Raw genomic sequence first — 21191 nt, forward strand, 5'->3', positions numbered from 1 at the left:
GACATCATGTCTCGCTCCATCCACCAACTGTCCAAGAGGAGACCATCCGCCACCTCATCAGGAGCATGCCCAGGCATTGTGGGGAGGTCATACAGGCACGTGGAGGCCACACACACTACTGAGCCTCATTTTGACTTGTTTTAAGGACATTACATCAAAGTTGGATCAGCCTGTAGTGTGTTTTTCCACTTTAATTTTGAGTGTGACTCCAAATCCAGACCTCCATGGGTTAATAAATCTGATTTCCATTGATAATTTTTGTGTGATTTTGCTATCAGCACATTCAACTATGTAAAGAACAAAGTATTTAATAAGAATATTTCATTCATTTAGATCTAGGATGTGTTAAGTGTTCTCTTTATTTTTTTGAGCAGTATATATTTACTGTACATTGTGATATATTGAATACATATCCTTTTAATAACAAATATAAACATCAATGAGCTTTGGAACTCAGATAATGGGTGTGTTGTTTTCTCTTATGGGATGTAGTGTTTTGCGATGTATAGCGCACATTCATAGCACATGGTAATAAGATGCGCAGGCGTCCACAGTATATATTAGAGCTGGCATTTTAAATATTTGTTAGAAAGTAATTTGACTTGAACACTTGCTTGGCGTAGGCAGATAAATATGAGAAGTAGAAGCAGGAACAACTGGAGCACTGGAAACTGAAGAACTGGAACAGGAACTGTAGATGGAACTGGAGAGACAGGGTTTGAAATGGTCTGTTGTAGGGTATCCAAACGGGAAGACATCCCTTGCAGAAATTGTATTATCTGTTGCTGTGCAACCTCTTGACCATCCAGTCGTGACACCAAACTTTGGAATGGGCCTGACCCCACACTCTGACCACCGTCCGGGTCCATGGGCCTCAGACAAACTGTCAGGTCTCTGGTTTTGTCTGTCCCCGGAGGGGGAACTAGTGGGTCAGGGCTGGTGTGGTGTATAAAACGAGGAGGCTGGATAAAAGTCCTGCGCATAAGCGCTGGTGTTTATTACGTCACAGAGGTCACAGAATAATGGGTAAACAGATGAGATGAAATGCAATGGATGATAACTTTGAAAGCCAATAATAATAAAAGTCACTGGTAACAGAAAATAAGAATTTACTCACCGGTAAATCTATTTCTCGTAGTCCGTAGTGGATGCTGGAACTCCGTAAGGACCATGGGGAATAGCGGCTCCGCAGGAGACTGGGCACAACTATAAAGAAAGCTTTAGACTACTGGTGTGCACTGGCTCCTCCCACTATGACCCTCCTCCAGACCTCAGTTAGGATACTGTGCCCGGAAGAGCTGACACAATAAGGAAGGATTTTGAATCCCGGGTAAGACTCATACCAGCCACACCAATCACACCGTATAACTCGTGATACAATACCCAGTTAACAGTATGATAACAACTGAGCCTCTCAACAGATGGCTCAACAATAACCCTTTAGTTAAACAATAACTATATACAAATATTGCAGACAATCCGCACTTGGGATGGGCGCCCAGCATCCACTACGGACTACGAGAAATAGAATTACCGGTGAGTAAATTCTTATTTTCTCTGACGTCCTAAGTGGATGCTGGGACTCCGTAAGGACCATGGGGATTATACCAAAGCTCCCAAACGGGCGGGAGAGTGCGGATGACTCTGCAGCACCGAATGGGCAAACTCTAGGTCCTCCTCAGCCAGGGTGTCAAACCTGTAGAATTTAGCAAATGTGTTTGACCCCGACCAAGAAGCTGCTCGGCAAAGTTGTAGAGCCGAGACCCCTCGGGCAGCCGCCCAAGAAGAGCCCACCTTCCTCGTGGAATGGGCTTTCACTGATTTAGGATGCGGCAGTCCAGCCGCAGAATGTGCAAGCTGAATCGTACTACAGATCCAGCGAGCAATAGTCTGCTTTGAAGCAGGTGCACCCAACTTGTTGGGTGCATACAGGATAAATAGCGAGTCAGTCTTTCTGACTCCAGCTGTCCTGGAAACATAAATTTTCAGGGCCCTGACTACGTCCAGCAACTTGGAAGCCTCCAAGTCTTTAGTAGCCGCAGGCACCACGATAGGTTGGTTCAGATGAAAGGCTGATACCACCTTATGGAGAAATTGGGGACGAGTCCTCAATTCTGCCCTATCCATATGGAAAATCAGATAAGGGCTTTTACATGACAAAGCCGCCAATTCTGACACACGCCTGGCCGAAGCCAAGGCCAACAACATGACCACTTTCCACGTGAGATACTTCAAGTCCACGGTTCTAAGTGGCTCAAACCAATGTGACTTTAGGAAATCCAACACCACGTTGAGATCCCAAGGTGCCACTGGAGTCACAAAAGGGGGCTGAATATGCAGCACTCCCTTAACAAAAGTTTGAACTTCAGGTAGTGAAGCCAGTTCTCTCTGGAAGAAAATCGATAGAGCCGAAATCTGGACCTTAATGGAACCCAATTTTAGCCCCATAGTCACCCCTGACTGTAGAAAGTGCAGGAAACGGCCCAGCTGAAATTCTTCCGTTGGGGCCTTCCTGGCCTCGCACCACGCAACATATTTACGCCATATGCGGTGATGATGGTTAGCCGTTACTTCTTTCCTAGCTTTAATCAGCGTAGGAATGACTTCCTCCGGAATGCCCTTTTCCTTCAGGATCCGGTGTTCAACCGCCATGCCGTCAAACGCAGCCACGGTAAGTCTTGGAACAGACAGGGCCCCTGCTGCAGCAGGTCCTGTCTGAGCGGCAGAGGCCATGGGTCCTCTGAGATCATTTCTTGAAGTTCCGGGTACCAAGCTCTTCTTGGCCAATCCGGAACAATGAGTATAGTTCTTACTCCTCTTCTCCTTATTATCCTCAGTACCTTTGGTATGAGAGGAAGAGGAGGGAACACATAAACAGACCGGTACACCCACGGTGTCACTAGAGCGTCCACAGCTATCACCTGCGGGTCTCTTGACCTGGCGCAATACTTTTCTAGCTTTTTGTTTAGGCGGGACGCCATCATGTCCACCTGTGGCCTTTCCCAACGGTTTACAATCATTTGGAAGACTTCTGGATGAAGTCCCTACTCTCCCGGGTGGAGGTCGTGCCTGCTGAGGAAGTCTGCTTCCCAGTTGTCCACTCCCGGACTGAACACTGCTGACAGTGCTAACACGTGATTTTCCGCCCATTGGAGAATCCTTGTGGCTTCTGCCATCGCCGTCCTGCTTCTCGTGCCGCCCTGTCGGTTTACATGGGCGACCGCCGTGATGTTGTCTGACTGGATCAGTACCGGCTGGTTTTGAAGCAGGGGTTTTGCCTGACTTAGGGCATTGTAAATGGCCCTTAGTTCCAGAATATTTATGTGCAGGGAAGTCTCCTGACTTGACCATAGTCCTTGGAAGTTTCTTCCCTGTGTGACTGCCCCCCAGCCTCGAAGGCTGGCATCCGTGGTCACCAGGACCCAGTCCTGTATGCCGCATCTGCGGCCCTCTTGAAGATGAGCACTCTGCAGCCACCACAGCAGAGACACCCTTGTCCTTGGAGACAGGGTTATCAGCCGATGCATCTGAAGATGCGATTCGGACCACTTGTCCAACAGGTCCCACTGAAAGGTTCTTGCATGGAACCTGCCGAATGGAATTGCTTCGTAGGAAGCTACTATCTTTCCCAGGATCCGCGTGCAGTGATGCACCGACACCTGTTTTGGTTTTAGGAGGCCTCTGACTAGAGATGACAGCTCCTTGGCCTTCTCCTCCGGGAGAAACACTTTTTTTTGTTCTGTGTCCAGAACCATCCCCAGGAACAGTAGACGTGTCATAGGGACCAGCTGTGACTTTGGAATATTTAGAATCCAGCCGTGCTGTTGTAGCACCTCCCGAGATAGTGCTACCCCGACCAACAACTGCTCCCTGGACCTCGCCTTTATCAGGAGATCGTCCAAGTACGGGATAATTAAAACTCCCATCTTTCGAAGGAGTATCATCATTTCTGCCATTACCTTGGTAAAGACCCTCGAAGCCGTGGATAGACCGAACGGCAACGTCTGGAATTGGTAATGACAATCCTGTACCACAAATCTGAGGTACTCCTGGTGAGGATGGTAAATGGGGACATGCAGGTAAGCATCCTTGATGTCCAGTGATACCATGTAATCCCCCTCGTCCAGGCTTGCAATAACCGCCCTGAGCGATTCCATCTTGAACTTGAATTTTTTTATATATGTGTTCAAGGATTTCAAATTTAAAATGGGTCTCACCGAACCGTCCGGTTTCGGTACCACAAACATTGTGGAATAGTAACCCCGTCCTTGTTGAAGTAGGGGCACCTTTACTATCACCTGTTGTGAATACAGCTTGTGAATTGCCTGTAACACTGCCTCCCTGCCTGAGGGAGTGGTTGGCAAGGCAGATTTGAGGAAACGACGGGGGGAGACGTCTCGAATTCCAGCTTGTACCCCTGAGATACTACTTGAAAGATCCAGGGATCCACCCGTGAGCGAGCCCACTGATTGCTGAAATATTTGAGACGGGCCCCCACCGTACCTGGCTCCGCCTGTGGAGCCCCAGCGTCATGCTGTGGACTTAGAGGAAGCGGGGGAGGACTTTTGCTCCTGGGAACTGGCTGTATGCTGTAGCTTTTTCCCCCTACCTCTGCCTCTGGGCAGAAAGGACGCGCTCTTAACCCGCTTGCCCCTATTGGGCCGAAAGGACTGTACCTGATAATACGGTGCTTTCTTTGGCTGTGAGGGAACATGGGGTAAAAATGTAGACTTCCCAGCTGTTGCTGTGGAAACGAGGTCCGAGAGACCATCCCCGAACAACTCCTCACCCTTATAAGGCAGAACTTCCATGTGCCTTTTGGAATCTGCATCTCCTGTCCACTGCCGAGTCCATTACCCTCTCCTGGCAGAAATGGACATTGCACTAATTTTAGATGCCAGCCGGCAAATATCCCTCTGTGCATCTCTCATGTATAAAAGTGCGTCTTTAATATGCTCTACGTTTAGCAATATAGTGTCCCTGTCTAGGGTATCAATATTTTCCGACAGGGAATCTGACCATGCAGCTGCAGCACTGCACATCCATGCTGAAGCAATAGCTGGTCTCAGTATAACACCTGTGTGTGTATATATAGACTTCAGGATAGCCTCCTGCTTTCTATCAGCAGATTCCTTCAGGGCGGCCGTATCCGGAGACGGTAGTGCCACCTTCTTTGACAAGCGTGTGAGCGCTTTATCCACCCTAGGGGATGTTTCCCAACGTGCCCTATCCTCTGGCGGGAAAGGGTACGCCATTAGTAACCTCTTAGAAATTACCAGTTTCTTATCAGGGGAAGCCCACGCTTCTTCACACACTTCATTTAACTCCTCAGATGGAGGAAAAGCTACTGGTAGTTTTTTCTCTCCGAACATAATACCCTTTTTTGTGGTACCGGGGGTAACATCAGAAATGTGCAACACATTTTTCATTGCCTCAATCATGTAACGTGTGGCCCTACTGGAAGTTACATTAGTCTCATCGTCGTCTACGCTGGAGTCAGTATCCGTGTCGACATCGGTGTCTGCCATCTGAGGTAGCGGGCGTTTTAGAGCCCCTGATGGCTTTTCAGACGCCTGGGCAGGCACAGGCTGAGAAGCCGGCTGTCCCACATTTGGTATGTCGTCAAACCTTTTATGCAAGGAGTCGACACTGTCGCGTAATTCCTTCCACAGCACCATCCACTCAGGTGTCGACCCCGCAGGGGGTGACATCACATTTATCGGCATCTGCTCCGCCTCCACATAAGCCTCCTCATCAAACATGTCGACACAGCCGTACCGACACACCACATACACACAGGGAATGCTCTGACAGAGAACAGGACCCCACAAAGCCCTTTGGGGAGACAGAGAGAGAGTATGCCAGCACACACCAGAGCGCTATATAACACAGGGATCCCACTATAAATGAGTGTTTTTCCCTTATAGCTGCTTATATTATATATACTGCGCCTAAATTTAGTGCCCCCGCTCTCTTTTTTACCCTTCTGTAGCTTGTAGACTGCAGGGGAGAGCCAGGGAGCTTCCTTCCAGCGGAGCTGTGAGGGAAAATGGCGCCAGTGTGCTGAGGGAGATGGCCCCGCCCCTTTTCCGGCGGACTTCTCCCGCTTTTTCTGTAATTCTGACAGGGGTATTTTTACACCTATATAGCCTTCCTGACTATATATGGTGTAGATTTGCCAGCCAAGGTGTCTTATATTGCCCTCAGGGAGCCCCCCCCCCCCAGCGCCCTGCACCCATCAGTGACCGGAGTATGAGGTGTGCATGAGGAGCAATGGCGCACAGCTGCAGTGCTGTGCGCTACCTTGTTGAAGACTGAAGTCTTCTGCCGCCGATTTTCCAGAACACTTCTTGCTTCTGGCTCTGTAAGGGGGCCGGCGGCGCGGCTCCGGGAACGAACACCAAGGTCGGGTCCTGCGGTCGATCCCTCTGGAGCTAATGGTGTCCAGTAGCCTAAGAAGCCCAAACTACCACCAGTTAGGTAGGTTAGCTTCTTCTCCCCTTAGTCCCTCGCTGCAGTGAGTCTGTTGCCAGCAGATCTCACTGTAAAATAAAAAACCTAAATATACTTTCTTTCTAGGAGCTCAGGAGAGCCCCTAGTGTGCATCCAGCTCAGCCGGGCACAAGATTCTAACTGAGGTCTGGAGGAGGGTCATAGTGGGGGGAGCCAGTGCACACCAGTAGTCTAAAGCTTTCTTTATAGTTGTGCCCAGTCTCCTGCGGAGCCGCTATTCCCCATGGTCCTTATGGAGTCCCAGCATCCACTTAGGACGTCAGAGAAATAGGCAGTAATAATGATTTGAGTAACTGGATGCAAAACGGTACTGTGATAATAATTGAAGAAAAGCAGAACTCCGGTATTTGGTAAAAAGCACACAGTCTCTATGGCATGAAAGTACTTTGGTCTAGCACGGCCCAGGCAAGAGACAGTCCTACTCAGCAAGAGTGTGAAATGCTGGATACAATGCACAGGGTGAAATGCTGTTAATTAGGTGCACAGGTTTAGCAAAGAGTAACACCTGAGGAAAGTCTCTTACTGCAGATGGAAGTAGTGATCTGTGGTTGGAGTCTGAAGCAGGCTGGAGGAATGAGAACTGAAGACTTGAATGATGAAAAGCACAACAGGGGATCCACTTGGAGACAGGAACACGGGAACCAGGAGCACTAGTACACCGAGCGTGACTCATTGTCCGAGGCAATGAGAATGAGCCAGGAACTGAAGTTTATACCTCTTGCTCTGTGATGATTGGATGTTGAATTTCTGTGAGAACACCCCCCCCTGGATTGGCTGTCCGCATCAGCTGAGCGCAGGTGTCATGGCTGCGCCCATACCGGACAAACGCTGGCACACAGCAGGGCACACGCTGGACGCAATTCAGAGGTACTCAGCAATATCAGTTACGGCACTTGCGGGCAGTACACTCATGCAGCCGCGACTGGGGCCATGACCTCCGGAGGCCTGCACACCAGCGCGCTGGTAAGTGAGATGATGCAAAACGCCGATTCCTGACAATGTTGGTGTACACTGTGGTGTCCTTCACTGGCTCAATGATTTGCTTCCAGATCTCCTCCTCTCCTCTAACAGAAAGCAGCTCCCGGATCTCTTCCTCTTTCCAGTGCGCCATGGTGTCTCTCGTCTCCCCTGCAGCACAATTGTGACCTCAGACGCCAGTGCCCGCCCGCTTAGCCAGAGAGACCCTGCTGCTCAGCCAATCATCCAGGATCCGCCAGCTCAACTAATAAGCGCTGTTAACTGCGACCTGTTTCTAAAATCCTGGGTCGGACCCTTTCAGACAACTGGCAACCCGTGTAAAATATGTGATAACCCATGTAAAAACCTGGGTTGAAGTACCGTGAATTCAGTCCTGTGTTGACCCTTTCAGACGGAAAAAAATCCCAGGTCGACCCTTCCCGTGCCTTAAAATTACCGGGTTGTTTTCTCTGTCTGAAAGGGGTATAAATGAAGACCATAGTGGAAGCCTGTGTAGTGTCATCTTCACCCTAGGAAATAGCCTCGGAATAGCATATAATAAATGATACTTTTTTATGGCTTTACTTTTTGTTTAACAGACCCCGGTGACAGATTGAATAAGACTGATATGGTATGTTGACACCAGAACGTTGACATATACAAAGTTGACAGGGCCATAATGTCAACATTGTGAATGTCGACAGGTGGCATTGTTTTCTAGCAGCCTAACCCTGTAATCTCATTGTTACTGCTGACATTCTGAATGCCGACATAACAACTACATGCCTTGAATAACTATCTGCAGGGGCATATCTACCCCTTGGCCAGAACTGCACTCACCAGGTGCCTCCCACGGCCAAGGGATAGATTTATAGTAGTACCTGGCTACCTCACAGAGCCGCAGAAGTCCGAAGAATAGGCGCCTACACAGAGGTGTAGTGCAACCATCATTTCAGCGGCAGGTGCAGAGTGTGCACAACAAGAGGACCGATCAGCTTGTCCCCTGTTGTCCCCAGAGCTGATGTGGCTGATGAGGAGAAGCTAGCAAGCTGGACAGGAGAAGCAGCAAGTCAGCGCCTGCCGTGGTGAGTACCTAGAGCGCCCGATCAAGGCGGCGCCAGGGGCCCTCAAACTGCGTCAACATGATTTCTCCAGCCTGGACCACTTAGCCTCCTGGTAGCAGAGCCGCAAATCGCGGTTGTTTAGGGGGGCGGGCCTAAATCCGTGAGTGCCCGTCCCATCAGAGACCTGTGTGTAGTCCGGTAGTGTCTCTCCCCCCTCTTTGACTCTCTGCCTGACACTATCCCTCTCATTGACACTTTCTCTGTCTCTCCCTGACACTGTCTCTCTATCCATCTCTCCCTGACACTCTCTCTCCCTCTCTCTATCTCTCCGACTCTCTCTCTCTCCCTCCCTCCCTGACACTGTCTCTCTCTCCCGCTGACAATGCCTTTCTCTCGCTCTCTCTAACATTGTCTCTCTCTCCCTGACACTGGGCCTTATTCAAACTTAGATGCAGCCACTGTGTTCGCACATACGGCTGCGTCCAGAGGATCATCACATAGTGGTTGACAGGTGAAGGGAGTCCAGGGCCGGCGACATGGCGTTGGGGGAAGTAGGAAACGCAGACGTGTCGTAGCCATTTTCGGGGATGGCTGATGACGTCACCTGCGTTTCCTGCGATAGGAAACATGGCACCGGACCACCTGCATACACAACCATGCTGCAAAGGTAGGGGTCAACCTCTATTTGATACGTTTGCAATTGAATTGCGATTGCATCACAGGGCGGCGCCACACATTCTGGGTGGCCTTGTCTTGTGCAGCCAGCATATGATTTTAGTGGTCACGGATTTTGCTACGATATCAAAATCTGCGACCAACTCTAAATAACCCCCACTGTTCCCTCTCTCCGACACTGTAACTCCCTGACTTTCTGACACTCTCCCTCTCCTTGACACTTTCTTTCTCTCTCCGACACTCTCCCTCTCTGTCTCTGACATACTCTCTCTCTCTCCCTGACATCTCTAGCTGACAGTCTACTGTATCTCTTTCCCTCCCTGCCACTATTTCTCTCCCCCGCTCTTTCTTCCCGACACTGTCTCTCTCTTCCTTTATCTCCCTGACTTTCTCTCCTTCCCTGTCACTGTCTCTATCCCCCTCTCTCCCTGACACTGTCGCTCTCTCCCTCTCTCTGACAATGTCTTTCTCTCCCTCTCTACTTGACACTCTATCCCTCTCTGTGACAGTGTCTCTCTCTCCCTCCCTGACATTCTCTCTCTCCCTCCCTCTGACATCCATTTTCTTGCTCTCTTCCTGATGCACTCTCTCTTCTCCGACACCCTCTCTCCTGATCATCTCTGTCCCTCTCTCTCGCTCTCCCCTCTCTTTCTCTCATTCCCTCTTTCCATTAAACACCCCCTCTCTCTCTCCCTGACCCATCTGTCTCCCTCCCTCTCTTTTTACTCCTTTCTCTTTCTCATCCTGATATCCTTTTCTCTCTCTCCTTTCTCCCTGATATTCTCTCATTCTCTCTCTAACCCTGACACCATTTTCTCTCACTCCTCTCTTTCTCCCTAATATCCTCTCATTCTCTCCTCTCTTTTTCTCTCTCTCTCCCAGACACCTTCTTTGTCTCACTCTCATTCCCCTAACACTCTCCTGATCCCCTAAGAGGCATAGTAGTGACAGTGGTGGGGGCAGACTCAATTTTATTGGTGGGGGCCCCCTCTAGCCTTCATATGGCCCTGGCCAAGGTTCAAGTGACAGTGCAGCCAGAGATCAGGATAGAGGAAGCTGTAAGTCATCACTGACTCATCAGGCATGAGCTGCAGGAGAGCATCGGGCAGAGTGAAGCAGCTGCGTAGAGGGCTCTGGAATCCAGATGGTGCCAGCAGAAAGCAAAAAAGAGTAGAGATACAATGACCAGGAAGACTCTGAAGCCTTCTCGGTCACTTTTCTATAGATTATTATATTTTTTTTTTAGACTTAACTGACTAGCCACCAAGAAGGTCTAGATGCCATTTGCCCAGGGACCTCACTGTCAGGGCTTATGAATAGCTACTGAACAGAAGGAGCCGGGAACACTGCAAGTGACATACATGGCAGTGGGTTGCAGCTGCATCCAGTTCCGCCCTAGAGCATCTTGTGCTCTGTGCTGTGGCACAGGCTTTACAGCCTTATCATAGGCGCTCTATCATTACCTGGAATCTAGAGAGGAGCCTGAGGGGCGACAGCAGCAGAAGAAACTTAGAATTGGAAAGAAAGCCCCTGGGGAATCCAACCGGGAGAAGCAGTAAAGGGTTAAGGAGCCTATTTATCACCATCCGCATCCAGGATGCAGATGAGAGGTGATAAAATCGCCCCAACTCGCACTGCGATAATTGACTACATTGCAGGGATGTATCTATTATCGCATGCAGGGACAGAGCTTGCGGTCAAGCTCTGTCCCTGCGATGATACTCCGCAGTATCACCGGGGTATTTTTTGGAAAAAATACCCCGATGTCATGCTGCACATGCGCCGCCCCCGCCGACACCCGGTCGACCCCCGAAATCGCTACTACCCCCGCACGCCGCAGACCCCCCCCCCCCCCAGAAGATCAATATACTCACCAGTCCAAGGAGCCGGTCCGCGCTGTTCCTGCTGGGCTGCCCGGTGCCGGATCCTGTGCACCGGGGTAACTTCACAGCATATGGGTGACCCGGCGCCCAACAGCGCTCACCGGAGCAGGGGATACCGGCTCCCTGGACTGGTATTATTTTTTTATTTGTACACTGTGATGAGCTTGTGTGTCCATTGGACACACATAGATCACTCTGTCAGGTCCCCGCTCAGCTTTCTCTGCCAGGGGCAGAGAAAGCTGGGCAATAGGGTGCTTTTCGCAGTGCTGCGGCGAGATCAAAGGGCACACTGCGGTATTTTTTCACATTTTTTTTTGTAAATTCTGCCACATCACATTTCCCATTATAAGTATGGGGAATGCGATGTAGGTTACTAAAAAAAAAGTGAATTAAAGGGTTTGGAGCAGTTTTTCATGAAAAACTGCTCCAATGCCCTTTAATACATTCAGGTGATACTGAAATAATGTGAAAAAATAGGATTTTAATAGCTACCGGTAAATCCTTTTCTCTTAGTCCGTAGAGGATGCTGGGGATGCTTCAAAAACCATGGGGTATAGACGGGATCCGCAGGAGACATGGGCACTTTAAGACCTTAAAAGGGGTGTGAACTGGCTCCTCCCTCTATGTCCCTCCTCCAGACTCCAGTTATAGGAACTGTGCCCAGGGAGACGGACATTTAGAGGAAAAGGATTTATTTAATTTTTATTTAATTTTTTAAACTAAGGTTTACACCTCAAACACGTCGTACTACATGGCATTCAACAACAACGCATGCAACGGCATGACCAACATCAGCCACAGATTGACTGTACTTCACTCAACATGAGTGTAACCAAAACCAAACTGCAGATACAGCCCGTACTGGGACGGGCGCCCAGCATCCTCTACGGACTAAGAGAAAAGGATTTACCGGTAGGTATTAAAATCCTATTTTCTCATACGTCCTAGAGGATGCTGGGGATGCTTCAAGAACCATGGGGTTTATACCAAAGCTCTAGAACGGGCGGGAGAGTGTGGATGACTCTGCAGCACCGATTGACCAAACAAGAGGTCCTCCTCAGCCAGGGTATCAAACTTGTAAAACTTCGCAAAGGTGTTTGAACCCGACCAGGTAGCAGCTCGGCAAAGCTGTAATGCCGAGACCCCTCGGGCAGCCGCCCAGGATGAGCCCACCTTTCTGGTAGAATGGGCTTTCACAGATTTCGGTAACGACAATCCTGCCGTAGAATGAGCCTGCTGAATCGTATTACAGATCCAGCGCGCAATAGTCTGCTTGGAAGCAGGAGCCCCAATCTTGTTCGGAGCCCACAGGACAAACAGAGCCTCTGTTTTCCTAATCTGCGCCGTCCTGGTGACATAGATCTTCAAAGCTCTGACCACATCGAGAGACTTCGACTCCGCCAAGGCATCAGTAGCCACTGGCACCACAATCGGTTGGTTTACATGAAATGATGAAACCACTTTTGGCAGAAATTGCTGACGAGTTCTCAACTCCGCTCTATCAGCATGGAAGATTAAATAGGGGCTTTTGTGAGACAAAGCCGCCAACTCAGAAACCCGCCTTGCGGATGCCAAGGCCAACAACATGACTACTTTCCAAGTAAGGAATTTTAACTCAACCTTACGTAAAGGTTCAAACCAATGAGATTGCAGGAACTGCAATACCACATTAAGATCCCACGGTGCCACTGGGGGCAAAAATGGAGGTTGGATGTGCAGCACACCTTTCACGAAGGTCTGAACTTCTGGAAGGGAGGCCAATTCTTTCTGAAAGAAAATTGATAAGGCCGAAATTTGTACTTTAATAGAGCCTAACTTTAGGCCCGCATCCACACCTGCTTGCAAAAAATGGAGCAAACGCCCCAGCTGAAATTCTTCTGTAGGAGCCTTCTTGGATTCACACCAAGACAGATATTTTCTCCAAATACGGTGGTAATGCTTTGCCGTTACTTCCTTTCTAGCCTGAAGAAGACTGGGAATTACTTCACTGGGAATACCCTTTCTGGCTAGGATTTGGCGTTCAACCGCCATGCTGTCAAACGCAGCCGCGGTAAGTCCTGATACACGCACAGACCTTGTTGTAACAGGTCCTCCCGTAGAGGAAGAGGCCAGGAATCTTCTATAAGCAACTCCTGAAGATCTGGATACCAGGCCCTCTTTGGCCAGTCTGGAACAATGAGGATCACCTGAACCTTTGTTCTTCTTATAATCTTTATCACCTTTGGAATGAGTGAAAGTGGAGGAAACACATATACCGACGGAAACACTCACGGTGTCACTAGGGCGTCCACCGCAATTGCTTGAGGGTCCCTCGACCTGGAACAATATCTCTGAAGATTCTTGTTGAGGCGGGACGCCATAATGTCTATTTGAGGAATTCCCCAACGACTTGTTACTTCTGCAAAAACCTCTTGATGAAGACCCCACTCTCCTGGATGGAGATCGTGTCTGCTGAGGAAGTCTGCTTCCCAGTTGTCCACTCCTGGAATGAAGACTGCTGACAGAGCGCTTGCATGTCTTTCCGCCCAGCAAAGAACTTTCGTGGCCTCGGCCATCGCCGCTCTGCTCTTTGTTCCGCCCTGGCGGTTTATATACGCCACTGCTGTTATGTTGTCTGACTGAATCAAGACAGGCAGACCGCGAAGAAGATGTTCCGCTTGCAGAATGCCGTTGTAAATGGCCCTTAATTCCAGAATGTTTATGTGTAGACAAGCTTCCTGGCTTGACCATTTACCCTGAAAATTTCTCCCTTGAGTGACTGCTCCCCAGCCTCGGAGACTTGCATCTGCGGTCACCAGGATCCAATCCTGAATCCCGAACCTGCGTCCCTCCAGAAGGTGAGAACTGTGCAGCCACCATAGAAGGGAGATCCTGGTCCTGGAAGATAGGATTATTTTCCAGTGCATGTCCAGGTGAGACCCGGACCACTTGTCCAACAGGTCCCACTGAAACACCCTGGCATGGAACCTGCCATACGGAATGGCCTCGTAGGCCGCCACCATCTTCCCCAGCAACCGAGTGCATTGAAGAACTGACACTTTTGCCGGTTTCAGAATCTGTTTTACCATGTTCTGTATTTCCAGAGCCTTTTCCACTGGAAGAAAAACTCTCTGTAATTCTGTATCCAGAATCATACCCAGGAACGACAGCCGTGTCGTCGGAACCAACTGTGATTTTGGCAAGTTTAGGAGCCAACCATGTTGCTGCAAAATCGTCAGTAAGAGCGCAACATTTTTCAGCAATTGCTCCTTGGATCTCGCCTTTATGAGGAGATCGTCCAAGTACGGGATAATTGTAATTCCCTGCTTGCGCAGGAGAACCATCATTTCCGCCATAACCTTGGTGAAAATCCTTGGTGCCGTGGACAGACCAAACGGCAACGTCTGAAATTGGTAATGACAATCCTGAACAGCAAACCTCAGGTATGCCTGATGTGGAGGATATATGGGAACGTGTAAGTAAGCATCCTTTATGGTCGACCGACACCATAAAATCCCCCTCCTCCAGACTGGAGATCACTGCTCGGAGAGATTCCATCTTGAATTTGAGAAAGAAATTGAGGGATTTTAGGTTCAGAATCGGTCTGACTGAGCCATCCGGCTTCGGGACCACGAACAGACTTGAAAAACCCTCCCACCGTTGTGACGGGGGTACCGTGACAATTACTTGATTTTGACACAGCTTTAGTATTGCTGCGCATACTACCTCCCTTTCTAGTTGAGAAGCTGGCAAGGCCGATTTGAAAAATCGGTGAGGGGGCACGTCTTGAAACTCTAATTTGTACCCTTGGGTTATTATTTCTAATAACCAAGTATCAAGGTCCGAGTGTACCCAGACCTGACTGAAGAGCTTGAGACGTGCCTCCACCGGTGCGGACTCCCGCAGAGGAGCCCCAGCGTCATGCGGTGGATTTGGTAGAAGCCGAAGAGGACTTCTGCTCTTGGGAACTTGCCACAGCCTGTGACCTCTTTTCCCTTCCTCCTCCTCTCGCAGCAAGGAAGGAGGACCCTCGTCCATTTTTTAATTTATTGGGCCGAAAGGACTGCATCTGATAGTGGGGTGTTTTCTTCTGTTGTGCAGGAACATAAGGTAAAAATGACGACTTACCCGCGGTAGCCGTAGATACCAGGTCAGTGAGGCCGTCGCCAAACAAGACACTACCGTTAAACGGTAAAGACTCCATCGCCTTCTTAGAGTCAGCATCAGCATTCCATTGATGAATCCACAATGCTCTCCTAGCCGAGACTGCCATGGCATTGGCCCTTGATCCCAAAAGGCCAATATCCCTTACAGCTTCTTTTAAATATGCTGCAGCGTCCCTGATATGACCCAGAATCAAAAGCACGCTATCCCTGTCTAGGGTATCTACCTCAGATGACAAGTTATCTGCCCACTTTTCAATAGCGCTACTCACCCATGCCGAAGCAACGGAAGCCTGAGTAGCGAACCCATAGTGACATAAATGGACTTTAGTGTATTTTCCTGCTTACGATCCGCAGGATCCTTTAGGGCTGCCGTGTCATTAGACGGAAGCGCCACCTTTTTGGATAGACGCGATAGAGCTTTATCCACCGTGGGGGTTGACTCCCACTTTTCCCTGTCCCCAAAAGGAAACGGAAATGCCACTGGAATTCTTTTGGGAACCTGTGCCTTCTTGTCAGGAATTTCCCAAGCCTTTTCAAAAAGAGCATTCAGATCATGAGAGGAAGGAAACGTTACCTCAGGTTTCTTTCCTTTATACATACAGACTCTTGTATCAGGAACAGCAGGGTCCTCTGTTATATGCAAAACTTCTTTTATTGCCACAATCATGTACTGAATGCTCTGAGCCAGTTTAGGATTTAATCTGGCATCACTATAGTCGACACTGGAATCAGAGTCCGTGTCGGTATCTGTATCTGTTATCCGAGTAAATGCACGTTTCTGTGACCCCGAAGGGGTCTGAGCTTGTGACAATGCATCTTCCATGGATTTCCTCCATGTCTGGCTTTTAGACTCAGATTTATCTAATCTCTTCGTCAACCGAGCCACATTAGCATTCAAAACACTCAACATATTTACAGAATCAGCCGTCGGCGGTGCCGACGTGGTCACTCCCACTGCCTTTTCTGTCCCCACTCCAGCCTCCTCCTGGGAAGAGCACTCAGCCGCAGACATGTCGACACACACGTACCGACACCCACAACCACACTGGGGCTATAGGAGACAGACCCACAACAAAGCCTGTTAGAGAAACACAGAGGGAGTTCTGCCAGCTCACAACCCAGCGCCTATCCCGGTTCTGAAGCGAGTAAATTACTGCATAGACCTGTTAGCGATTTTACTTTCAAATAATTAGCACCAAATCTCTTGTGCCCCCCCCCCCCCCGTTTTGCACCGTTACTTGTACAGCAGTGTGGGAGGCCAGGCTCAGCGTCTCTAGCAGCTTCTGTGAAGAGAAAATGGCGCTGGTCAGAGCTGTGAGGGCTAAGCCATGCCCCCTTAAGGGCACGCTTCAGTCCTGCTTAATTTTATATCTTTATACTGGCTGGGGTCTGTAATTAGTGCCCAGGCACTTTATACACTTTCTGCCAGTCGCTAAATTGAGGATTTATGCTGCTCAGGGCGCCTCCCTGCGCACTGCAGTGCTGTTCTTATGTGGGAGCATGGCGCGCAGCGCAGCCGCTGCCCGGTACCTCAACAACGTCTTTTGCCGTCACTGAAGTCTTCTGATCTTCTAATACTCACCCGGCTTCTATCTTCTGGCTCTGCAAGGGGGGTGACGGCGCGGCTCCGGGAACGAGCAGCTAGGCGCACCAAGTGATCGGACCCTCTGGAGCTAATGGTGTCCAGTAGCCTAAGAAGCAGAGCCTTTGAACTCAGAGAAGTAGGTCTACTTCTCTCCCCTCAGTCCCACGATGCAGGGCGCCTGTTGCCAGCAGGTCTCCCTGAAAATAATAAACCTAACAAAGTCTTTTTTCTGAGAAACTCTGGAGAGCTCCTCAGTGTGCATCCAGTCTCACTGGGCACAAAATCTAACTGGAGGAGGAGGAGGGGCATAGAGGGAGGAGCCAGTTCACACCCCTTTTAAAGTCTTAAAGTGCCCATGTCTCCTGCGGATCCCGTCTATACCCCATGGTTCTTGAAGCATCCCCAGCATCCTCTAGGACGTATGAGAAAGGGTGTTTTCACACCCTTTTCACATTATTTTAGTAAAAATTATTTTAATAAATAGACCCCTTAGTGTTTATATTATTACAATATATCCATCATAAAATATATATATTTTTTTAAATATATAAATTAATCTGGGGGCGCTAGACCCTTACTTTGCCAGGGGCGCTTTGACTCCTAGATACACCCCTGACTATCAGTATAAGTTGCTTTGGAAGCTGTAAATTGCTCTGACATTTACACCTTCCTCCAAACTTGCACACTGCTAAAATTGCTAGGTGTAATATTACTGCAGAGGCATACAGCTCTTTGCACCATGTTATTATACAACAAGCCCACAGCGTCCTTGGGAATTGCTCTCAGTGTTGGCAGGCATGCTTAGAAACACTGCAAATAAACTGAACCGCCTGATCGCGACTGACATGCCCGCAGCAGCCTGGCTGTGACTGCGTCTTCCTCAGTTGAATAAACAGAATTTAGAACGTCCAATAATAGAACCGTACAAGTATGCGTTGCAGCTGCGTGCAGAGGCTCCGTGCTGCAGGGGGAGTGTGGGTCTTGTAGTCCAGGCCATGTGAGGCTCTGCTGCGCCTGTCCAAGGTGATCACCAGCAGCAGTAGCAGCCCTAGTACTAGTACTTCCTGCTCCTCCTCCCCCTGCTGCCTGCACTCTGCTGCTGCCGCCCTGCCCCTGACTCACCACCAAACTGAAAACAAAACTTTTCTTTCCCTTCTATCTCCGGAACGCTCTCATTTCTCCCGCAGCCGCCGCCGGGCCGCGCCTGCTGTGTGTGCCCCGCTGCTGGCGCATGGATCCCTGGGCAGCCCACCAGAGCGCCTAGTCATGCACCTGGGCTCCTGGCTGGCCGTGGCACAGTAGCAGGGGACCCTGTCGCATCCCGCTGGCACTGCACGTGGAGACCCGTGCATGCCACCCTGTGCCCCTCTCATGCACCCCACAGACAGGATCCATGCTACTCGGCCCTTCTCCTCCCCTCGCCCGGCTGTCCTCCTGCCATGTGGGCTAGATAAGGAGCGGCAGCAGCTAGCGTGCCTGTGTATTGGGATCGGCGTTTGTGTGGTGGAAGGTGGGCAGCAACAATGGAGGTGCCCAGACAGAAAGACACAGCCCATAGTAATGCCAGCAGCAGCAGGAAGAAGGAGACCGCAATGGACACCTATCTGAGGTCCAATGGGCTGTACAGAAAGAAGGTGACCAAGGATGGCTCCTGCCTGTTTAGGGCAGTGGCTGAGCAGGTAATGTGTGTGTGCATACCTCTGCTATATATAACACCTCGGCTTCTTAGATGTACACCCCCTCCCAATGTAAAGGTTTATTGTGAATATTAAATACAAAGGATATTCTCAGTGCAGAATCCTGAATAATGTGTATTTGAAGGCCTAAATGCTCTATAATAAAATTAGACTTTAGCCTTTGTCTAGTGTAAATTGGGCTAAGTACAAATTCTGTTGGGCTCCTATGGGTCCCATTTAAGTGTCTCTGGGGGTCAGATGTATTAACATGGAGAAGGCATAAGGAAGTGATAAACCAGTGATAAATGCAAGGTGATAAATGCACCAGCCAATCAGCTCCAATATGTAAATTAACAGGAGTTGTTTGGCTGGTGTGTTTATTGCCTTTCATTTATCACTGATTTATCACTTCCTTATGCCTTCTCCATGTTAATACATCTGCCCCTGGGTCTTTAGGGAACCCCTGGTGCACTTGTCTAATGTTTGCTTATTCAGTGAAGGTTGTCTCATATGTAATACGCATACATAAGTGTCATTACTTTAGCAACCAGCCATTTATCATGGGGATGGGCAACAGACAGTGCTCCGAGACCTCACCTGCGTCTCCCAACTCCATGTTTGTCATATTTATTATAGCTTGTAATACTTATTTGAAGGGCCTGCTGATAGCTTATTATAGATAGCTGTCTTTCATTGATCAGTTATTCATTTAAATTTCTACTGGGTAAGTGTGGCGTTTTGAAGGTTAGAGAGTTCTAATGCGGCACCCAAAGTGAATTGGATTACCCCTTCACTGGTCTATGAGAGAACCTGTTCCATGGGGTGGTGTGTCACTGTAATCTGTTTTGTGTTGCTTTCCTTGTACTGCTGCTGCCCCCAAGCTTTGCTGGTTTATATTCTTAGGCTGGGTACATACCACGGTGAGATGCCGGGGACAGCGTGTCCGATTCATGTAAGCATATACACTTACCGATCATCCACTTAATATGTCGGCTCTCACATCCCAGCTGGGAGGGCATTTGAATTTGCCCGACCGCCTGTACCAGTATATCTGCAGATATATTGGGCATCGGCAGTGCAGCAGATCCAATGGAACGTGTGTGATTGATGTCGTTCACAGACTTGTTATTTGTGCACAACCACCAACCCGCTCACAATGTGCAATCCGAACGGCCAATAAATTGCCCAGTGTGTACCCAGCATTCGAGATTTGATAGTGCTTCTCTGTTCCGTATGCCACAGGTGCGAATTCCCTGTTTTAGTACGCATTACAGACCTGACATTAAGGGCATATACTCACTGATTTTTTACATTTGTGTATCCATGCTGCAAAAAGTGCATGTCACATATGTTTAATATGCTTTTTAATGTTCTGTGTCAGTGGCATATTAAGGCCAGTAGGTAATATCCATGTAGGCCACTGTTTTCATGTAATCCTTACAGACCTGACACATGAGTCACTGTGCTCTTTCAAAGGACACAAGCTTGGCATTACCCTTTACTACTCCTTGTAGACCTAGCTAGAAAGCTTCTGCAATCTGTTCATTATACAAGTCTGGCCAAGGCTGCTGCTCTGTTCTGCCTCTTACGGGCCTAGTGCTGAAACCTCTGTAGTAATGGGCCTATCTTCCTATCCTTTCCCCCCAAATGATATGGTCTATTCTTGCTTGTTTAACCCTCTACATACAGGCAGCAGGCAAAAGTTCAGCACATGAGGTGCACTAACTGAAGTAAACTCCTGTTATAATCAAACATAAGTAAACCTTTACTATACCTGTACTAAGTTCAGAATTTTTACCCAATAAGCATGCCAACCAGATCTCTACACTTAATTTACTACAGCACTGAGATGCCACAGATGCAATACCCCTTTCCACCACAGCTAGTTTATCGCACGTTATTGGATGTTATAACATTGTTGTGTAATAAAAAGTCACATGGAGCAGTTATATGACATGCACCATGTGACATAGTATACAAAATACTGGTTGTTGAAGTGTTAAGCATTTACAGCCAGAGGCAGCATGCAGCACCTGTCTGTTTTGTCCTTATGCAGTGCTTGTACCTACTCGTCCATTATAGGGTAGACTCAAACATGCCTTAGTTTCCATATTAGTTTACTCAAACATAAGTCACTTTACTAGTATTTAGGTATAACAGAGTAACATGGTGCTGCCATAATCAAATGTCTATGCTACGTAGTCATAAAAGTGAATAATTACATTCAAAAGGTCTTATTCAACTTGTCTCATTAAAATTGCAGATCTAGGTTTATTATTAACTTTGATTTAAGCTAATGCTACAAAACATTTTGCAGTGTAATGGTGACATTTGGCTAATTCAGACGCCCCCCCTATGATTCTGCACTTTGTAACTTTAACAGGGCAAGTGTGGAGATGCCAAAGCTGTCTGCTGAGGGAAGTCCTTATGTCAGTGGTTCCCAAACTTTCTTGAATAACGGCACCCTAGAGTATAGATTTTTTTTTTTTCATAACACCACTAGGCCAAACGTTTCTTATTGAGATATTTAGGGGTATATTCAATTAGGGTCGGATCCATACCGACATGCATTTGTCGGAATGGATCCGACAACCCCTATTCAATCTCATCTCAATTTGACTTTTAAAAAGTCGAATTGAGATGAGGAACCCAGAGGAAAAGAGGGGGGGGGGGTGCGCGGGGAGACCAGCGGG

General features: G+C 48.7%; 1 protein-coding gene across 1 annotated transcript in view; it reads left to right on the forward strand.

The window, feature by feature from the left end:
- Positions 1-17800: 17800 nt before the first annotated feature.
- The window catches only part of OTUD4 (OTU deubiquitinase 4), a 109296-nt gene continuing 105905 nt past the window's right edge, over positions 17801-21191 (forward strand). The window contains exon 1 of the mRNA XM_063920605.1: positions 17801-18501. Within this exon, the coding sequence (XP_063776675.1) occupies positions 18346-18501 (156 nt within the window). The 5' untranslated portion in view covers positions 17801-18345. The remainder of the gene's footprint in view (positions 18502-21191) is intronic.

Source organism: Pseudophryne corroboree, chromosome 1 (genome assembly GCF_028390025.1).
Source record: "Pseudophryne corroboree isolate aPseCor3 chromosome 1, aPseCor3.hap2, whole genome shotgun sequence".
Lineage (NCBI taxonomy): Eukaryota > Metazoa > Chordata > Amphibia > Anura > Myobatrachidae > Pseudophryne > Pseudophryne corroboree.